Source organism: Meriones unguiculatus, chromosome 20, assembly GCF_030254825.1.
Source record: "Meriones unguiculatus strain TT.TT164.6M chromosome 20, Bangor_MerUng_6.1, whole genome shotgun sequence".
In the NCBI taxonomy this organism is placed as follows: Eukaryota; Metazoa; Chordata; class Mammalia; order Rodentia; family Muridae; genus Meriones; species Meriones unguiculatus.
The window spans coordinates 19,936,869-19,954,552 of NC_083367.1; the positions used below are offsets into that span (position 1 = coordinate 19,936,869).

Genomic DNA, 17,684 nt, shown 5'->3' on the forward strand with positions numbered 1-17,684 from the left:
TGAGGTGTCCTAGTTTTGCTTGGACTTCCTTGATTGATATTTTAGTTAGTTGGTCTTGTTTGGAGTTTTGGTTTAAAATTTTGTTTTATCTTTTACATTTACTTCTCAGCCTTTTCTTTCTTATTCCATTCATTTCTTTTCCTACTCCCTAGTTCCTTTTTCAGTTTTATCCAGTAGCACCTGAAAATTCCTGAGCTTCCTTCTCCTTCTCTGGATTGTGAGTTATGTCTTTGTTTGGCTGTCAAGTTTGTTTTTTTCTGACTGTGTCTTTGATGCTCTAGGTTAAAGCTATTTTTCGTGGTGTTTTCAATTTGTGCTTTGTTTTCACTTTCATTCCCCCTGACTTTGTTACTTTCATGACTTATGTTTCTGTATGTTCCTTTGTATCTCCTTTCCCTTTCCCCCACCCCACCCTAACCCGTTTTCTTTGGCAGTAGCCTTGCTACCAACCATGTACAGTGAGGAGGAGTCATCAGAGCCCAGCACTGTGTTCAGCATCTTTGAGGAAGAGGTGTTCACCAGGCAGTACAACATCATGAAGACCTTGGGCCAGGGTGGCACTGCCAAGGTGATGCTGGCTCACCATCGCCTTACAGGTGCCCCAGTGGCTGTGAAAGCTCTGGTGAAGCAGAAGAAGTGGTGTGAGCCAACAGTGTCTGAAGTCGACATCATGAAGATGCTCAGCCACCCTAATATTGTTTCCCTTCTGCAAGTAATAGAAACAGAAAAGAACATTTACTTAATTATGGAGGTGGTCCAGGGAAAACAATTATTGAATAAGATTCGGGAGGCTGGATGCCTGAAGGAAGATGAAGCTAGAAACATATTTGTTCAGCTGCTCAGTGCCATAGGCTACTGCCATGATGTGGGCATTGCTCACAGAGACCTAAAGCCTGATAATATTGTAGTTGATGAGCACGGAAGGGTCAAAATTATTGACTTTGGTCTAGGTGCCAGATTCAAGCCTGGGCAAAAGCTGGAAAGGCTCTGTGGTGTCTACCAGTTCATTCCTCCAGAAATCTTTCTGGGTCTCCCATATGATGGTCCCAAAGTGGACGTCTGGACCTTGGGGGTACTTTTATATTTTATGGTGACAGGGATTCTCCCATTTACAGCAGCTACCTTGTCAGAACTTAGCAAACAAGTTCAGCAAGGGAGGTATGACATCCCCTGTCACCTTTCTAAAGACTTAAGGAGTATGATTAGCCTGCTCCTGGCAGTAAATGCAAAGCAGAGGCCAACTGTACTTGACATCATGGGCCACCCATGGCTTCAGCAAGCAAAACTCACTCTCACAATTCATGACTTTGGAGACACCAGCTACCCAGACCCTAAAATTATGGCAGCCATGGAAAACATTGGATTTGGCTCTCAGGACATAAGAAAATCTTTAAAACACAGGAAGTTCAATGAAACTATGGCTGCCTACCACCTACTGAGTCACCAGGCATGCCCGCATGATGGCAAAAAGCTCCAAAGAAAGAAAATGAACTCAATGTTGACGCCTTTCCCTACACCTGAAGATCCTGCCACTTTCCCTTTGTTCCTCCGGAAAGGGGCCAGTGAACCTTCCCTTCAGGTATTAGTCTCAGACAAAGAAAAACATCATCTAACACAAAGGAATGAGACAAATGCTCCTGTTGTGCCAGAGAAGATGCCCACTCTGGGCAGAGGGTATCTAAAACGCTCTATGACAGCCCCGTGTATATATACACCAAAAAATACCCTGATGGACATGGGAGATTAAATCTTTTCAACTAGCACCCTGTCTGAAAAGGCATCAAGTGTCAAAGAAGAAAGTGGGACTTCAACATCAAGCTCCCTGCAGCCCAGCAGATTTGTGGCACAGAAAAAGAGGATTGGAGAATGCATCCGGAGGCTGTGCTGCTGTTGCTGCTGCTGCTGCATGGCATCCCACAAAAAACATCCAATTCAGGCATCAGTATCATACACTGAAAAGCCACAAAAACAAAGGAGGAAGAGAAATGCTCTGCCAGAAAAGACACCCACTCTAGGCAGAAGGGATCAAAAATGGTCTATACCAAGAAACATACTTTTGGATGAACATTCAAGCTTTTCGACAAGCTCCCTGTCAGAAAAGGCCTTAAGTGGCCCAGAGCAAATCGAGACTTCAACATCAAGCTCCCTGCAGCCCAGGGGATGGGTGGCATGGAAAAAGAGGATTGGAGAATTCATCCGGAGGTATTGCTGCTGCTGCATGTCATCCCACAAAAAACTTCCAAGGAAGGTGTGCCCTCAAAAGTGTGGGAACAGCATGAAATGACAGGAAGAACAAGGATGGGTAAGGTGCATTTTTATATTTGCTTTTGGCTCTGCTTGTATATAGACACTTCCTGTGTGTAGCCAGTTCATAGTTTCTTGGAGTGAAGTCATTTGGGGGTTGTGTCTAGATACTGAGGAATATGGGTTCCCATAAAATCAAAACCAAGTACAGTACATTTTTACTTAAAGAGGGCTGAACCAGGAAATAGTCATAATACTATCAAATCAAATCAGAACCAAAGTCCCACACTATAAAGTAGATTCTGTGGCTCAGAGTTAGGAGCACAGTTCTCAGGATCTGGGATCTAAATATCTTGGTCCACACTTCCTCTGTGCTTCTGGTATCTACAGCACACACACCTTGTCAGGTCTGCTGGACACTTTCCATACCTATCACTGGTTTTGGTTATTATCCCACACTCTTGGCATCGCCAATATGCTGGGATGTGCACTGGACCTTTGACAGTGGCCTCTCCTGGCCAAGCCAAGGCTGGTCCCCATACCCCCTTTGTCCCTTCAGCTTTCATGCAGACAAAACCAGTACCACCTGGGAAATTCTTAACACATCATCAAGCTTGGTTGCGATGCTATGAATTGATGCCTTTGCCACTACTGGGACACAGCTTTTCTGTGAGGCCCTTAAAAAAAAAAGTGGCTTAGTGATGCTTTTTGTCTTCTTAATCATAGAGGATGTCTCAGCCAAAGCCAAGTTGAATCAGCTCTCCCAGGCAAGCAAGGTTTCACTCTTCTTAATCAAAGCTGATTCTTTGGCTTCTGCTGGCCTGAAACCATGGATTTGTAATTCATAATATAGAATAAGTAGGTCTGAGAGGCTTTGATTCTATCACATTTCACAATCCAAGCCTCCCTGCCATGCATTGATCCCAGCATTCTCTCCTGCCATGCCTCCAAAACAAGCCCATTAAGTTTTAAGAACAAATGGCTTCTCAGCATAGGGTTCCAAATATTTCCACACCTTCCCAAAACCAAATGGTCACCTCTGTCATCAATACTCCACAATCCTGTCTTAATCTGCTCTCTATGGCTGTGTGGAAATGCTGGCCAAAAGGCAGTGGGAGTCAGGAAGACAGTTTATTTATATGTTTCAATCACAGTCTATCACTGAGGGAATCGAAGGCAGAAACTTTAATAGAGAAGCAACCCAGGGGCAGGAATTGAGCAGAGACCATGGAAGAGTATATTTTACTGGGTTGAATACCATGGTGATGTTCATGTTCTTGCCTTCTACTGCCAGGACAACCTGTCCAGTGGTGATAACACCCAAAGTGGCTGTGCCCTCCAATTCAATCATTAATCAACAAGAAGCCCCACAGGCCATCTGATGTACATATTTTTCTCAATAGAGTTTCCCTCTTCCCAGATGACCCCAGCTTAGGTCAGGCAAATAAAAATCTAACCAGAACACCTATCAAGTGTTCTGAAAGTCTCTCCTAAACTCCAGAATCAAGCATATTTATTTTAAAGTGTCTTGCATGACTATGTGTTTGAGGCTAGCATGGTCTTTTAACTCCTTATATGCAGCAGTAGGGGTGGGGGTATAATAAGAGCAGATCAGCCCAAGAGCAAAATTAGTATATCTGAGTTCAGCTAGGAGGTCCATAAAAGATTTCCAGCAGATTAGACTTGTGTGTTACAAGCTGTAAAATACCTGCAGTGTAAATGAGGGGACAGAGAAGCTCATTCATTGAAAGCTGAACTGGATCCCTAGGTGACTGCCTGAAAGTTTGTCTCCAAATGATTTTCTCTTTATGTTTCTGTGCCCCCTCATTTGATCCTTTACATTTTGATTATTCTCTCAATTGGGCTAACTGTGGTAGCCGTCTATGGTGGGTTTGTCAGTCTGTAATTTGAAACCTCCTTAATTTGTCTGTTCTTGCATCTGATGGTTTTTAAATCTTTGCTTCCAAGATGAAAAGCTCTCATCAGAAACCAAAAGCACAATGAACATAGATCATTATCCAGACTATACCAAAACATCTTACTTTTGAGAATCTTAAAATTCTCAAAACTAGAATTAGAGAAAAGAATGATGCTTACTGCATAGTGAGAATGGAGGAAGGTGGATAACATGAGAGTGAGGTCCTGAGTATGATGGACATGGATTTAGTGGGTGCAAGGAGAAATGGGCAGGAAGTTGAGCAAGTTCCAGATGAAAGCAGCTTGGGGCGAAGTAAAGAGCAGGGTGATCACAGTCACTAAGTTTCCCAGTGTTGTGCCTCCTTACATTTGAAGTGGCCACTGAGGTCCATGATCCTATAGGGTCATTGTGTTTTCATCCTTGTGTAGACACACAGACCTTCAGAAGAGTGTGAGAAATTCTACCTTTTAAGAGGTTCTCTTTCCTGGTCTAAAATACTCCTTGATCTAGAAAAGAGATAACAGATAGTGGAGGATTCTCCATGGGAGTTTTCCTGTCACCTGTGGGTCTCTCAGAGAATTCCATTCATGTGAGGAGGGCCAGGAAGCCAACAGCAACTGGAGGCAAACAAAAGCAATGACAACAAGATCAACAAACTCCTGGCAGCCAGACCAAGATGCAAGCAAATCCTCAGGTGCAAAATGGGTGAACAGTTCCCTAACTCCTCCCTCCCAGCTTCTTCTTCATCTAGAAGGAAGGAACAGAGAGGACATAGCTGTGGCTCTAACTGAAACCACCCTACCACCCCTGTTTTTCTTAATTTTTTTTATATTAATTACAGTTTATTCACTTTGTATCCCCACTGTGGTCCCCTCTCTCATTCCCTCCCAATCCTATCCTCCCTCTCTCATCTCCTCCCATTCCCCTCTCCAAATCCACTGATAGGGAACATACTCCTTCCCTTGCATCTGACCCTAGTTTATCAAGTCTCATCCAAACTGGCTGCATTGTCCTCCTCTGTTTCCTGGGAAGGCAGCTCCCTCCTAAGCGTGGGGTTTTCAAAGAGCCCGCCACTGAGTTCATGTCAGAGATCTTCCTTGTCCCCCTTACTAGATACTGAGCTGCCATGGGATACATCTGAGGAGGGGTTCTAGGCTATATCCATGAAGTGTCCTGATACTCTAACCACCCCTGTTTTTAGGAGACTTTGACTTTCTCTTCTCTGGGTTTGACAGGCTTTCTCTTGATTGGTCCAATCACCTCACTTCGAGAGCCCAGCCAATAAGCATTTGTAAGTCTTCATTTTCCCAGTCTGCCTCTCAGTTGGCTCCTGCTTCTGGCTGCAGTCCTATTACCAAAGCTACCTGACATCAGAAGAAGACTGAAAACTTCAGAGTCACACATATAAGCCTGCTTGTCAGAAAGAAAGGTGTGGGGGGGGGGCTGATGCTACTCTCAAGACATTCCAGAAATGGGCCAACCCAGACTTGGTGCTCCCACTCAGGCTGGGAGCACATTCCTGCTCCATCCACTAAGACTCAACATGCAGCTACAGGAGAAGAACTGCCTCCTGTAGAGGAGACTAATCTACATGTCTCCCCTCTGAGACCTGCTTCTTAAGGCAACTGATCTTCACTGAGCACTTTTCTTCATTGGCTTTGGGGGCCTCTTAGAGCTCACAGCCATATCTCTCCCAATCTCTCTTGATTGGCATTCTACTGACAATGGGAATCTTATGGTTTCTACTTTTTGGTTTCTATTTATTTCTTTGATTTATTGCTCCCATGTTTGAAGTAAAACTCTAATATTGTGTTCCCTTTCACTGTCTGTCCACTTCAATCTTAGAGCTAAGAGAACTGCCCAAGATAATTAGAACTGACTGCCTCATGGCCAGCAAGGGGTCCAGTCAGTGGCATCTCAGTTAGCTGGGCTCTACTTTAATAGTACCTCCTTCATCTCCCAGATTCTGTATGTCTTAATTTCAGCAAACATAATTCCAAGCACTAAACTGCCTTGCCATATGGGCAAAGGTAAAAGACATGGGTAGGCCTAACACATATGAATACAGTGAGAAATCTGTTGTCTCTATAGTAACCAGAAACTTGTAAACTCACTCAAAAAATCTGTGTGCTAAGGAGTATGATCCACCTTGTTCTCACCATCTTACCTTAGACAAGAGAACTGGAAAACTTGCCAATCTATTAATGTTCAGTTAGAGAGAGTAGAGAAGCCAGTTGGCTCTTAGGAATCATAGAATATTAAAATCAGTCCAGAGGTATCTGTCAGTCTTCTTGATAAATGTCTGGCTTCATTCAGCTGGAGACAGCCTGGCAGGATGTGGCCTTTCCTGTCCATGATTGAATTGTTGACAATGTCATCATTCCACAAACTCAGATAAAAATTTATTTAAATGAAGCAAAAGCTCTGAGTCTTTGTCTAATTTTGCTGTGTACACACATTCACACACAATAGGTAAATAACATAGGAATGTTTTTGCTTTAGCCAACTAGTGCTGATATTTTTATTTGAGAAGTATAATTCATTAATGAATACATAATTTCTTACATTTACAGAGATATTCATTAGTGACACAGTCCCAGTGGGCCTAAGACAAACACTGACAACTCAAATGACAAAGCACATACATCATACAGTTTAATACCTTATGAGAAAGAGGATCTACATTTTACTTTCTGAAAGATTTCTAAGTGTTTCTTTTATATTAATTTTCCAAGTTAATCTTTTTCTTGCCAGGAGCCAAAGCTATTTACTGAAGCCAAAGCCAAATAGTGAGCAAAGGTCATTTAGTGGAGACCTAAAGCTATTTAGTGAAAGAGTTATCTAGGACCCTAAGTCATGGGTGACAGTTTGTGAGGACATCTGTCTGTTAGTTTTAGAGCATCTGTGAGATATCTTCAGAAAACATCCTTATGGTATCTTGCAAGTGCAATATTCCAGCCATGAAAGCACTCTTGCTATCTCCTGCAGCAGTAATTTAGCCTTCCTCCTTTTCCTGCCTTCTCCCTATATAAGTTGGGTAAAAATTTCTAATAAACGAGGCCTTGATCAGACAAACAGACTTGGCTTCCTTCTTTGTGTCTCTGTGTCCTACCCATTCTTTTCACCACCACCACCACCACCACCCTTTAGGGTCCATTGAACTCCTCCGGGTCGGGACAGTTTCTTAGTGCAAATTATTGTAACTAGGAAGAAATAAAGATGCCTCTTGTTTCCTCGGTGTTTTCAGTCCAATTTGGAAGACATCTTTTAGAGCAGTGGTTCTCAACTTTTCTAATACTGCAACCCTTTAACACAGTTCCTCATGTGGTGGGGAGCCCTCCCCAACCACAAAATGCTTTCGGTTGTTACTTCATAAATGTAATTTTGCTACTGTTATGCCTTGTAAGTATTTCTTATGCGGAATATCTGATATGTGGCCCTGTGAAAGGGTCTTTCAACTCCCAAGGGGATCGAGACCTATAGGTTGAGAACCTCTGTTTTAGAGGGATACACATGAGAATAAATAACCTTTAGTTAGATAGGTAGTTTGAGATAGGATCTGGCTATAAAGCATACACTGACTGGTATAGTCTACAAAGCTCAGGCTGGTCTTAAACTCTCAATACTTGTTTCTCAGCATCCTAAGTGCTGGAATCACACTGTCATCCAAGTTACAGAGTGTTTACTTGGTGGTGTTTCAAGATAAGTCTATCAGAGACCTCATTGTGGAAATTATTAAAGTTGAAAAGAAAGCCCTTTGCCTTTTATACACACACACACACACACACACACACACACACACACACACACACATGTGTATATATATATATATATATTCTTATTACATTTTAGTTAGCAAGAATCAGAACTACAAAAGCCAAAAAGCAGGGTATGACATTGGGAAAGTTTCCTGGAATTGTGGACTAGTTCTCTGATGGATCAGGTTTTGGTCCCATTTTAGCAGGTATTGGGGGACTACCTGTGTTTGAAGATCAGAATGGTGCCTCTAACATGGTGTCAGTCCTGCTGAATGGGCCTGTTACAATGCACATGTGTTATGAGTCAATTGCAAAGAGAATTAAGTGTAAAACAAGTGCTATAGACCTAATGTTTTTGTTGACTCTCTGGAAAGACTTGCTTGTTGAAATATAATCCTCAATAGATGCATGATGTCCACATGGAGCCTTTAGAGTTGACTAAGACATGAAAGTAGGGCCCTTACTAGTTGGTTTAGGACTAGTTAGATATTTAGTGTTTGCCATCCAGAAACCATTAGATAAGAGTCTACACTGGATTATCCAGAGGTTTGCTCCTGGCCTTCTGAGGTTTCAAAACTGTGAAGTGTTTGGTGTTTTGTTCAAGCTTTCCCAGCCTGTGTTGCTTTAATAGAACAGCCTAAGCTTTCTTGGAAGATGTGCTCATTTCCTACCTCTATGTAGCAAATCCCTATAAACTTGGCAATTGAAAAACAACACCCAGTTAATAGTCTGTACATCTGTAACCTTGATCTCCAGGCAGCCTTGGACTGATAGAGTCTTTTAGGGTCTCATAAGGCTGAAGGTACAGAATATTCTTAGAATAGTAATTTGTTGCAGTAGCTAACAATGCTTATCCAGCCTCAAAAGTACGAGATGTTAGATAAATATGCTTATGATTTGAATGTAAGGTCTGAACAAGACCTTTTACCTCTTGGCTGGGAAGAGAAACAGAGGTGGAGGCTGAATACTATAATCTTTCCAACAGGTTATACCTCCTTAAGGCTTCACTAGACACCTGTTGCTCCTGCTACACCTACTGAAAAGCACACCATTTATTACCACAGTTACCATACAGGGTTTTAACACATGAAACTTTAAAAGACACTTAACCACCCAAAATATAATACTCTAATGCCTCATCCTGTTTCTAGTGTGCACATCAAGCATCCCCAAGAACACAGAGACTCAATTATTTGCTAGAAAGACATATAGGGATAAGAAATCTGTTGTACTCACTGTTGTAGTCTATTACCATAAAGGCCTACACATCAAAAGCAGCTAAAGGCCAAGGTACACAGAAGAGGCCAGCCACATTTTCTAAGTGCTCTTTGCAATACAGTCACCAAAACAAAAACTTCATGTTCAGAGCAGTGTGTGACAACACAAGCAAACTGTTGCCAATCTAGGACACTCATCCAAGCTATGGTGCCCATGGTTATTGAAGGTCAACTCACATGGGTATGCAATGTCCATGAGGCTTTTACCTGCCCAGTCTCCCGTGCCACCTACAGGTAAAATTTATATATAGCAGGGCCCAAAGCCTCAAGCATCAAAGCACTTTTAGGATATTTTCTGAAGGTGTTCAGAGCCAAACCTCCAAAAAATAGTGGATTTGAGCAACTTGGGCCTGATGACTTAAACCTTCACTGTGAAGTCCATAGTTATATGGTGTGTTACTCTTCACTGTCTCTGGACTTTGAAGATAGTTCGGTAGCATCATAAGACCTTGTTTGTGTCTCCTGTGAGCCCATGATCAATAGTCATTTATCAAATGAGTAAGTAAATGGAACTTTGAGTAACATTTCCAATATGCTCCTGTTGACTCTGCTTCTTATAGCTATTTTTTTAAACCATGGGCTAACACCTTTAGAGCTTAGAAGGAGGTCATAAAACACAGCATTTTAATAGAGTACAGGCCTTTAAGTTAAATCCTGACTAGCACAAAATTTCAAGCAGTTCTTTGGGCAGTTTTTACATTAAATAATTATTTGACTTGGCATGAAAATTCTACTTAAATATGTCAGAAATTTGAAGAATAATTTTGGCATCATAATGAATTTCACTTTATTGCAAAGCTTGCCTTTCTCAAATTGTAGTAATAATTCTATGTCAATGCTTCCTTAAACATTTATGAGTTCCTTTAACATATTTCTGTCTCATCCTAATCTTCTTGATGTGGAAATGTCTTTTTATATAATGTCATAATTTCTTACAATGGACTCTAGCAGGGGGCAAATCCTTTGATAACTGATATGTCTCTAATTCAGAACAATTTTGCTTTAGGTTGCTGATAGGGGATATTTAGTGATTATATTACCTAATGCTTAACATGTGCCATCAGCTCTGGCCATTGATTATAAGTGACAGGGGAATTGCTAATATACAGAGGATCAAAATGACATAAAATGCCTGTAATATTCTTTCATTTATAAAATGCTCCTATGAAGGTATCATTACTCAGGAGTCAGGTGCAAATTATGAAGTAAACTGGTCATACACAGCAGAACAATTTCTTTCTTGAGTTAAAGATGTCCTGGAGCTTCTATGATGTCTAATGAAGACTTCATTAAGAAACCAGCAGCATCGCCATCATTATAATCCTCAGAAAGGATTATTTAAGGAACAGCAACTTTGGTAACCATGGAAATAGTATCAACTGTATTTCTTCTGTAAAGTTCATATTTTGAGACTGTGTGGTAATTCCTATAAGCTCTGCAGATTTGCATTTTCAGAATAATAACAAACCTCACTGCAGATGAATGAACCACACTGTAGACAATGAACCCAAGGTATGACTACAGCCACAGTCACAGCGCATTCTTGCCATCCTTGCTTCAACAGGAGACCATCCTCTATTCTTAGACAAATCTTTGCTTTGCCCTAGGAAGTCACGTAACAATATATCAGGTTTCTGTCAAAGCAGATCATGTGCTTATAATCATTAGCTTCAGTAGATTTTCATCAAGAACTCCACATGGTTCTTTTATTGAGAATAACCCCTGTAGTGGGTGGTTTGGTTTCTCTAAAAACTAAGAAATAAACTTAGGTGGGAACAGCATCTCTTTGTGCAGCTGGAGGCCTGTGACAGGATAGGCTCCTGGAAGGATATGGGTGTGACTCTAGCTGAGACTCCTAACATGAAGTCTGTGTTAGGAAACGTGCGCCAGTGCGCCTGTGGAGGTTACAGGCGAGTCCACAAATCACACCACGAGATTGGTTCCACGTGGGAGGTTTATTAGGGGAAAAGGGGGTTACAGAGAGAGGGAGAGAGAAAGGCAGAGTCAGAGAGTGGAAGAGGAAAAAGAGAGAGAGGGAGGGGAGGGCTCCAGTTCTCTTATAGGGTGATCCAGGGCATGTGCAGATAATTCCAGGTGGTCAGGGTGTCTTCACAAATGCCTGATAACCGGTCTATTAGGTCCCTTGGGGGCTGGCCATACAAGTGCCTGCTTACTGGTCCCAACATTCCTCCCTTTTTTTATAATTAAAAATAGGGAGCTTGGGCTGCCTTTTATAAGGTAAATTAAAGTATATAAATTTAGGCTCATTGGAAGCAGCTCTTGGTTGTCATGCAAGAGGTTGAGAGAGAGAAGAGTTATAGCAACAAGTGGTCAGGTTGTAAGGTGAAGAATAAGAGAAGTCTCTGCCCTGGAAAATTTAGGGTAGAGGGTTTAGGGTAGAGGGTTGTCAACAGAGAGAGTTGCCAGCCATGCAAGGCAGCGAGTAGGGACTGGGGAACACTGGGAGAACCTGGCAATATTAAAAAAGGCTTTGTTTTTGATCTGTCGTTGAGGTGAGGTTTGGTTACAGGAGCGTGTAAACTTAGAGGCCCTGGTGCCAGCTGGCACTAGGTGTAGAAACCTGAAATTCTCCAGCCTGTCTGGAGGGACGGGCGTCTGGGCATCTCCCATTGGGGGCAGAGAAGTAGAGGAATTGTGTGGGAGAGGGGACCTTCCCATGAGCAAGCGAGCAAGCGTGTGCATGAGCGAGGGGGGGAGGAAGGAACCCGTAGAGGGGGTGTACCGCCCAAGGGAAAGTGTGACCCTAAAGTGAAAGTCAGCATAGAGGGTCAAACCTAGACAATTGAGGTTACGGCTGAGGGGGGGGTCCCCGTCTCAAAAGATAGTAGGAAGTTGCCAGAGCTCTGTGGTCAAGCTTCCCAAATGCCTGATAAACTTTAAACATTTTATAGCCTTAAACATTTAAACATTTTTAAAACCCATTTTTGTAATATCAAAATAAAGTACCCCTTTTGTAGGAGAGAAGTCACAAGGCATAACCATAATCTTAACAAAACCAGATTTTAAAACCAGAATTTACCAGTACAAACAATTTAATTTCTAAAACCAATACCAATTTAAAATAACTCATCCTTTTAACCTAGAAGGAAATGAAAATTATTTGACCAAGGTTTTATTTATTTTTCTTTTTTTTTTTTATCCATACCAAGATGGCGGTCACATTATAAACACATAGGCACACACTTCAGACACAAAAAAATACTGCACAGAGACATTCAGGCAAAAAAAAAAAAAAAAATTAACCAGCTGGCCAAGTTTATTGAAAATACTGATGAAGTTAGGGGCGTCCTCCTGAACTTTGGCAGCTGTGACCACCTTGATCATGTCTTGCTATCCAGATACAGACACCTCGAGCTCTGAGGAATTTTTAGAACAGAGAACAGAAAGTACTACACATACAAACATTGCACAGAAACATTACACTTACGGCCGGCATAAAAACCTCCGGGTCAGGTTCCTGGAGTCTTGGGGTCCCGGGACGAGCCCCCAAAATGTTGTGTCCAGTTTACGAACCCCAAAAGACCAGGAACATAAACCCAATGAGAAAATTATAAAGATTATATAAAGCATTTGAAAATATATGAATGGAATATAGAAATTAGGATGAGAGCTGTAAAACAGAAGCCCCTTGGGAAAGGGGGAGGGATGGCAGTGGAGAGAGGCACACCGGAGGCGGGGCTTCTTTGCCCGAATTAAAGATGGCGCCGGCCATGTGGAAGCCTCTGATGTAACCAAGGTCCCACCCATTTTCCCAAAGCCAAGATGGCTGCGCCCAGGGATTTTTGCGGGAATTTTAAAATTTGCAAAACTCCCTACCAAGTTTTGAAAAGTTGATTACAACGCTGTGTGTCTCCGCGTCGCAGAGTGCTGTCGGCCGCTGGGACTGGCGCGACTCAGGCTGTTTACCTTGGCGAAGAGGAGGCAGGAGGAGTGAGGCAGCGGCAGCGGCGGCGGGGGTGGAACTTTATCCGCTGGGTCAAAGGCAGAACTCCTTAGATTTAGTTTAATGGTTAGAAGGAATTTAGTAGAAGGACAGGAGGAACAGAGAGGAGTTTTAGAGAGAAGGAGAAAGAAAGCTGGGGGAACAGACTGCGGCGTATGGGCGTTTCGCATTGGGAGGCGAGAGAGAGATGAGGCCTTTTAATGGCGTACCAGAAGAAGTCTCTAGACAGATCGGTCCAGTCTGGTACTAGCGACCAAGGCCCGGTGCCCCATGGCACAGCCGAGAGAACACGGTTCTTTTGCCTAGCTAGGGCATTCTGCAAGGGCAGGTAGAGAGGAACCGCGTTGTAGAAAGCTCTCCCAGGGGAAACTGAGGCCCTAAGTAGAGATGTGGTTTAGTAAAAGGGGTATGGTGACCAAAAGTGAACTCACCAATTTAGCCAGTGATGGATAAATTTGTAGAGAAGTAGTAGAAGGAAAGTGGAGATCTCAGGCGGATTTGGAGAGAAAAAAAAATTAGGTTTCCAGAAGCCCCTGCACACTCGGTGAACTTGCTGGAGGTAACCTAATCCAGCCCAAAGGACCAATGTTAGGAAACGTGTGCCAGTGCACCTGTAGAGGTTACACGCGGGTCCACAAATCACACCACGAGATCGGTTCCACATGGGAGGTTTATTAGGGAAAAGGGGGTTACAGAGAGAGGGAGAGAGAAAGGCAGAGTCAGAGAGCGGATAACCAGAAGAGAATCTACGCCCGTTATCCACTTGTTGTTAACAAAAGGCTGAAGTGGTGTGCTTCAGGACCAGGACAAGCAGCTCCAGGTTCTCCCAGTGTTCCCCAGTCCCTACCCGCTGCCTTGCATGGCTGGCAACTCTCTTTGTTGACAACCCTTTACCCTAAACCCTCTACCCTAAATTTTCCAGGGCAGAGACTTCTCTTATTCTTCACCTTACAACCTGACCACTTGTTGCTATAACTCTTCTCTCTCTCAACCTCTTGCATGACAACCAAGAGCTGCTTCCAATGAGCCTAAATTTATATACTTTAATTTACCTTATAAAAGGCAGCCCAAGCTCCCTATTTTTAATTATAAAAAAAGGGAGGAATGTTGGGACCAGTAAGCAGGCACTTGTATGGCCAGTCCCCAAGGGACCTAATAGACCGGTTATCAGGCATTTGTGAAGACACCCTGACCACCTGGAATTATCTGCACATGCCCTGGATCACCCTATAAGAGAACTGGAGCCCTCCCCTCCCTCCCTCTCTTCTTCCTCTTCCACTCTCTGACTCTGCCTTTCTCCCTCTCTCTGTAACCCCCTTTTCCCCTAATAAACCTCCCACGTGGAACCCATCTCGTGGTGTGATTTGTGGACCCGCGTGTAACCTCCACAGGGGCATGTTTCCTAACAGTCTGAAGTGACCACCTTCTAGCCAGGCAGGACTTGTGGAAGGAGGGGAACAACAACTCACAAACAAAAGCTTTGATCCAAAAGTTACCCTGTCTACAAGAAGTGTGGGGATATAGAGGGAACAAAATTGAGGCAAAGTCCAACCAATAATTGGCCCAACCTGAGACTGTAAGATCTGGGGTCTCACAGCTCAGGAGTTCAAGATCGCACCATTGCCAGTAATTCCCACAGACCACAACTCAATGCAAAAGCAAGAGGTTTTTTTGTTTATTTGTTTGTTTGTTTTTTATTCCAATCTCGATAGAGTTGCCCCTCCAAAGACAGGAGACGACTCCGAGCATGCATACATAGCACAGGGTTTTTATACTTAAAAATCTAGCCATTTTTGCTCTATACATTGGTTGGTCAGCAAGAATCACATGAAGATAGTTTACAGCTAGTTGTTTGCAGTTTTTGGCCATTGAGTTTTCTCAAAACAATTCACCCTGCCCTATCCTGCCCTTTGAGAGCTATCTGCCTCTGGCTTCAATTTAAGGCTGTCTCGGAGAAGTTCATCCTACTGTTTGAGAGCTACGTGCCTCTGGCTTTAATTCAAAGATGGGAATTATCACAGCTGTTTTTCTTTTACAGTTGTTTTCATTCTTGAGTGGGCTCTCAAGACCTACCCCACGATAAAGAGCCAGCTTCTCACACTGATACTCTACTATGCTTGCAGACAGGGGCCTAAATTGGTTGTCCTCTGGGAGGCTCCAGCCAGCAGCAGATCTAGGCAGATGCTGGGACTTGCAGCCAAGCATGGAGGAAGGGGGGAGAGCTCCTGCGGTACTGTGGAAGTGTTGGAGGAAAGATGAAAGGACCTGAAGGGAAAAGGAACCTCACAAGAAGACCAACAGAGGCAACTAACCCAGTCCCATGGGAGCCTTCAGAGATAGAGACATCAACTAAGGAGCATGCATGGTCTGGTCCTAGGTCCCCTGCACACATGTGGCTGATGGGCAGCTTAGTCTTCATATGGGCGTCGTGGTTATTGTGGGGGGAGGGGCTGTTTCTAACATTCTAACACAGACTCTATTCCCTCCTTTTTGCTAGCTTTCCCCTGTCAGGTCTGTCTGGCCTGGGATCAGGGGATGAAGATACACTGAGTCCTGATATGACTGGGGAAGGCTGTTATGGGTCATTAGGGAGGCAGGAGGAGAGTTCTCCTTTTCTGCAGGTAAAGTGAGAGAAGAGGAAGAAGAAGAATAGGGGAATAGGAGGTGAGTGGTGAGGGTGCACCCTTGGAATGTAAAGTAAATTTTTTTAACTTTTATTAATTACACTTTATTCACTTTGTATCCCTCCCCAAAAATACCCTCCCTCCTCCCCTCCTAATCCCACCTTCCCTCCTCATTCTTCACACTTGCCCCTCCCCAAGTCCACTGATAGGGGAGGTCCCCGCTCCTTCCTTCTGATCTTAGTCTATCAGATCTCACCAGGAGTGGCTGCATTGTCATCTTCTGTGGCCTGGTAAGGCTGCTCCCCCTCTCAGGGGGAGGTGATCAAAGAGAAGGCCAATCAGTTTATTTCAGAGGCAGTCCCTCTTCCTATTACTATGGAACCCACTTGGACACTGAACTGCCATGCACTACATCTGTGCAGGGGTTTTAGGTTATCTCCATACATTGTACTTGGTTGAAGTATGAGTCTCTGGAAAGACCCCTGTGTTCAAATTTTCTGGTTCTGTTGCTCTCCTTGTGGAGTTCCTGTCCTCTCCAGATCTTACTATTTCCCACTTCTTTCATAAGATTCCATGCACTCTGCCCAACAATTGGCCATAAATCTCAGCATCTGCTTTGATATTATGCAGGACAGAGCCTTTCAGACTCCCTCTGTGAAGGTTCCTAACTTGTTTCCTGTTTTCTTCTTCTAATGTCCATCCTCTTTGCCTTTCAAGATGGAGATTGAGCATTTTAGTCAAGGTCCTCTCTCTTAATTAATTTCTTTAGATGTACAGAGTTTAGTAGGTTTATCCTATATTATATGTCTAGATGAGTGAGTATATACCATGTGTGTCTTTCTGCTTCTGGGACAGCTCACTCAGGATGATTCTTTCCAGTTCCCATCATTTACCTGCAAATTTCATGATTTCCTTATTTTTCATTGCTGAGTAATACTCCATTGTGTAGATGTACCACAATATCTGTATCCATTCCTCAGTTGAGGGGAATCTGGGTTGTTTCCAGCTTCTGGCTATTACAAATAAAGCTGCTACAAACATGGTTGAGCAAATGTCCTTATTGTGTACTTGAGAATCTTTTGGATATATGCCTAGGAGTGGTATGGCTGGATCTTGAGGAAGCACTAAAACTAGTTGTCTGAGAAAGCGCCAGATTGATTTCCAGAGTAGTTGTAAAAGTTTATATTCCCACCAGCAGTGGAGAAGGGTTCCCCTTTCTCCACAACCTCTCCAGCATGTGTTGTCACTTGAGTTTTTCATCTTGGCCATTCTGTTGGGTGTAAGGTGAAATCTCAGGGTCATTTTGATTTGCATTTCCTTAATGGCTAATGATTTTGAGCATTTCTTTAAGTGTTTATCTGCCATTCCATATTCCTCTACAGAGAATTCTCTGTTTAGCTCTGTTCCCCATTTTTTAATTGGATTACTTGGTTTGCTGCTTTTCAGCTTCTTTAGTTCTTTATATATACTGGATATTAGCCCTCTGTCAGAAAAAGGGTTGTTGAAGATTCTTTCCCAATCTGTAGGCAGTCGTTTGGTTTTGATGACAGTGTCCTTTGCTTTACAGAAGCTTTTCAGTTTCATGAGGTCCCATTTATTGATTGTTGCTCTTAGAGCCTGTGCTGTTGGTGTTCTGTTCAGGAAGATTTCTCCTATACCAATGAATTCTAGGGTCTTCCCCTCTTTTTCTTCTAACTGATTTAATGTGTCTGGTTTTATGTTGAGGTCTTTGATCCACTTGGACTTTAGTTTTGTGCAGCGTGATAAGTATGGATCTATTTGCACTTTTCTACATGTAGATATCCAGTTAGACAAGCACCATTTATTGAAGATGCTATCTTTTTTCCATTATACAGTTTTGGAATCTTTGTCACAGATCAGGTGTCCATAAGTGTTTGG

General features: G+C 43.0%; 1 protein-coding gene across 1 annotated transcript; it reads left to right on the forward strand.

Annotated features, from left to right (window-relative positions):
• Positions 1-451: 451 nt before the first annotated feature.
• LOC110542872 (sperm motility kinase Z-like) lies at positions 452-2,284 on the forward strand. The gene is made up of 2 exons (XM_021629361.2): positions 452-1,742; positions 2,067-2,284. Exons 1-2 carry the CDS (start codon positions 452-454, stop codon positions 2,282-2,284), a joined length of 1,509 nt encoding a protein of 502 aa, XP_021485036.2.
• The last annotated feature ends 15,400 nt before the right edge of the window (positions 2,285-17,684 follow it).